This window comes from Melanaphis sacchari, unplaced genomic scaffold, assembly GCF_002803265.2.
Source record: "Melanaphis sacchari strain LSU unplaced genomic scaffold, SCAv2.0 Contig0_pilon_pilon, whole genome shotgun sequence".
In the NCBI taxonomy this organism is placed as follows: Eukaryota; Metazoa; Arthropoda; class Insecta; order Hemiptera; family Aphididae; genus Melanaphis; species Melanaphis sacchari.
Genome location: NW_020270366.1, coordinates 6,949,731 through 6,951,588, shown reverse-complemented (window position 1 = coordinate 6,951,588; position 1,858 = coordinate 6,949,731). Strand labels below are relative to the sequence as shown.

At 42.2% G+C, this 1,858-nt stretch overlaps 1 protein-coding gene across 1 annotated transcript in view; it reads right to left on the bottom strand.

Annotated features, from left to right (window-relative positions):
* Nucleotides 1-681: 681 nt before the first annotated feature.
* The window catches only part of LOC112594439 (endoplasmic reticulum metallopeptidase 1-like), a gene marked incomplete in the record, with an annotated part of 17,375 nt that continues 16,198 nt past the window's right edge, over nt 682-1,858 (bottom strand). The window contains 1 exon segment of the mRNA XM_025339225.1: nt 682-1,858. Within this exon segment, the coding sequence (XP_025195010.1) occupies nt 1,088-1,858 (771 nt within the window).

The following is a 1,858-nucleotide window of genomic DNA, read 5'->3' as shown; positions in this document are numbered from 1 at the left end:
TTACACAGCAATACGGCAAGTGACATACATTTTAGATATCATTCTCATGATTTGTATAATTATTTTTAATTATTAATTTTATAGTGATATCACGTCACCCTGACCAAAAAGAATCCAACACATTTTTTTAGTTAACACGCTGTACAAATGGTTTGATATTCTTACCTTTTATATAGCTATTCCCATACTGTATACGTAGGTTAGAACGTTATAACTTATAAGTTACAACAGATATAGATTAATTAAAACAAAAGTTGTTCCACGAGATCAAAATCAGATTGAAACATATTAGGTAACCACATTTTTTTTTTTACATATAAGTACTCGTATAAAACAATTTATTAACTATGTTTTGAGCAGACATACGTACTATTATTTATCCATTACAAATTCTTAATTTATAAAGTTTATGTTATTTATAAATATATAAAAATATAATATTGTCTAAGATTATAATAAAATATGCAATTTCAACATCACATTACTCGTGTCCATATATAATAATACCTCAATATTTGATAAAAAAATAATATATCATCTATACCAGCGTTTCTCAAACTGTGGGTCGCGACCCCCTGGGGGATCGCTAGTCAATTTTTGAGGGGTCGCGAGAAGTAGTATTATATTATTATTATAAGTATATTATTAAAATTATTATTATTATAAGTATATTATTACAATTATTGTTAATATAAAGTAGTAAAGTAAGTAATAAAAAATTTGTTTTTTGAAATTATTTTTTTGATTTTGTAAACGTAAAACTATGGGGGTCGCAATAGATTTTTGGAAAAAAAATTGGGTCACGGTCATAAAAAGATTGAGAACCACTGATCTATACAATCAAAACTCGGATAATAGGTATAACTTTATACTTAATTATAAATTATAACTATATTACTAATACATAACAATATATATTAATACCATATTATATTTTAATTGAGCCGAAAAACGTTGAAAGAGAAAATTGTATCTTATACTGAACTTACGTAAATATCTATATATATATTATTATAGGTAACCTCTAGCTCGGAATCGAGTTTTCCTATACGTAAAATATTTATCAAAATCCCGAGACATAATTGACTTAGTAGACAAAAGCTTCAACGTTGGCGACCGCAACGTTGACGTGCGCCCACCGCGGAAACGAATCGACGAACGATCGGAATTCGTCGTCCAACACCAAGTCCTTGTGTATCACCCAACTGTGCGCCACGGTGACGTTGATGGACATCTCGCCGAAGCCGCGATCGCACTCGTGTTCCAACCAAAAGCTCCACACGTTCTGCTTGCCACCGGCCGCGGGATCCGCCCCCGACGAGTGCTTTATCACGTACACGTCGTTGCCCATCCAACTGGTGGCCACTTCCGGCGTTCCGGCGAAACTCCAGGACTTCAACCGCGTACCCGGAAACGGGCTGACGTACACGGTCACCCTCTCCGGGCCGGTCACGTTGAACGCGATCCGCCGCCGTCGCTCGTCGCCTCCGAGTACGACCGCCCGGACCGCGGCCGCGGACCGCTGTGGCGCCGGCGGCGGACGACCCGGCAGCCAACCGGTGTGCGGCGCCAGCGACCCGGTCACCGGTACGCCGCACATCAGTTCGGCGGCGCAATCGGTGCGGACCACGTCCGGCGCGAATTCGGCGACCGTCCGCGGACCCTGCCGGTCCCAGTTGACGATCAGGTAACCGGAATCGTTGTACCGGACGCCGCCGCCGAAGTCGTGGAACGCGCGTCGCGTGTGCATCACGTCGAACCGCTGCTCGGCCACGGATTTCGAGTACGGGAGTCCGACCGGCCGGACAGCGACTACGGCCACGGCCATCACCAGGACGGCGGCGCCCAGACCGGCCAG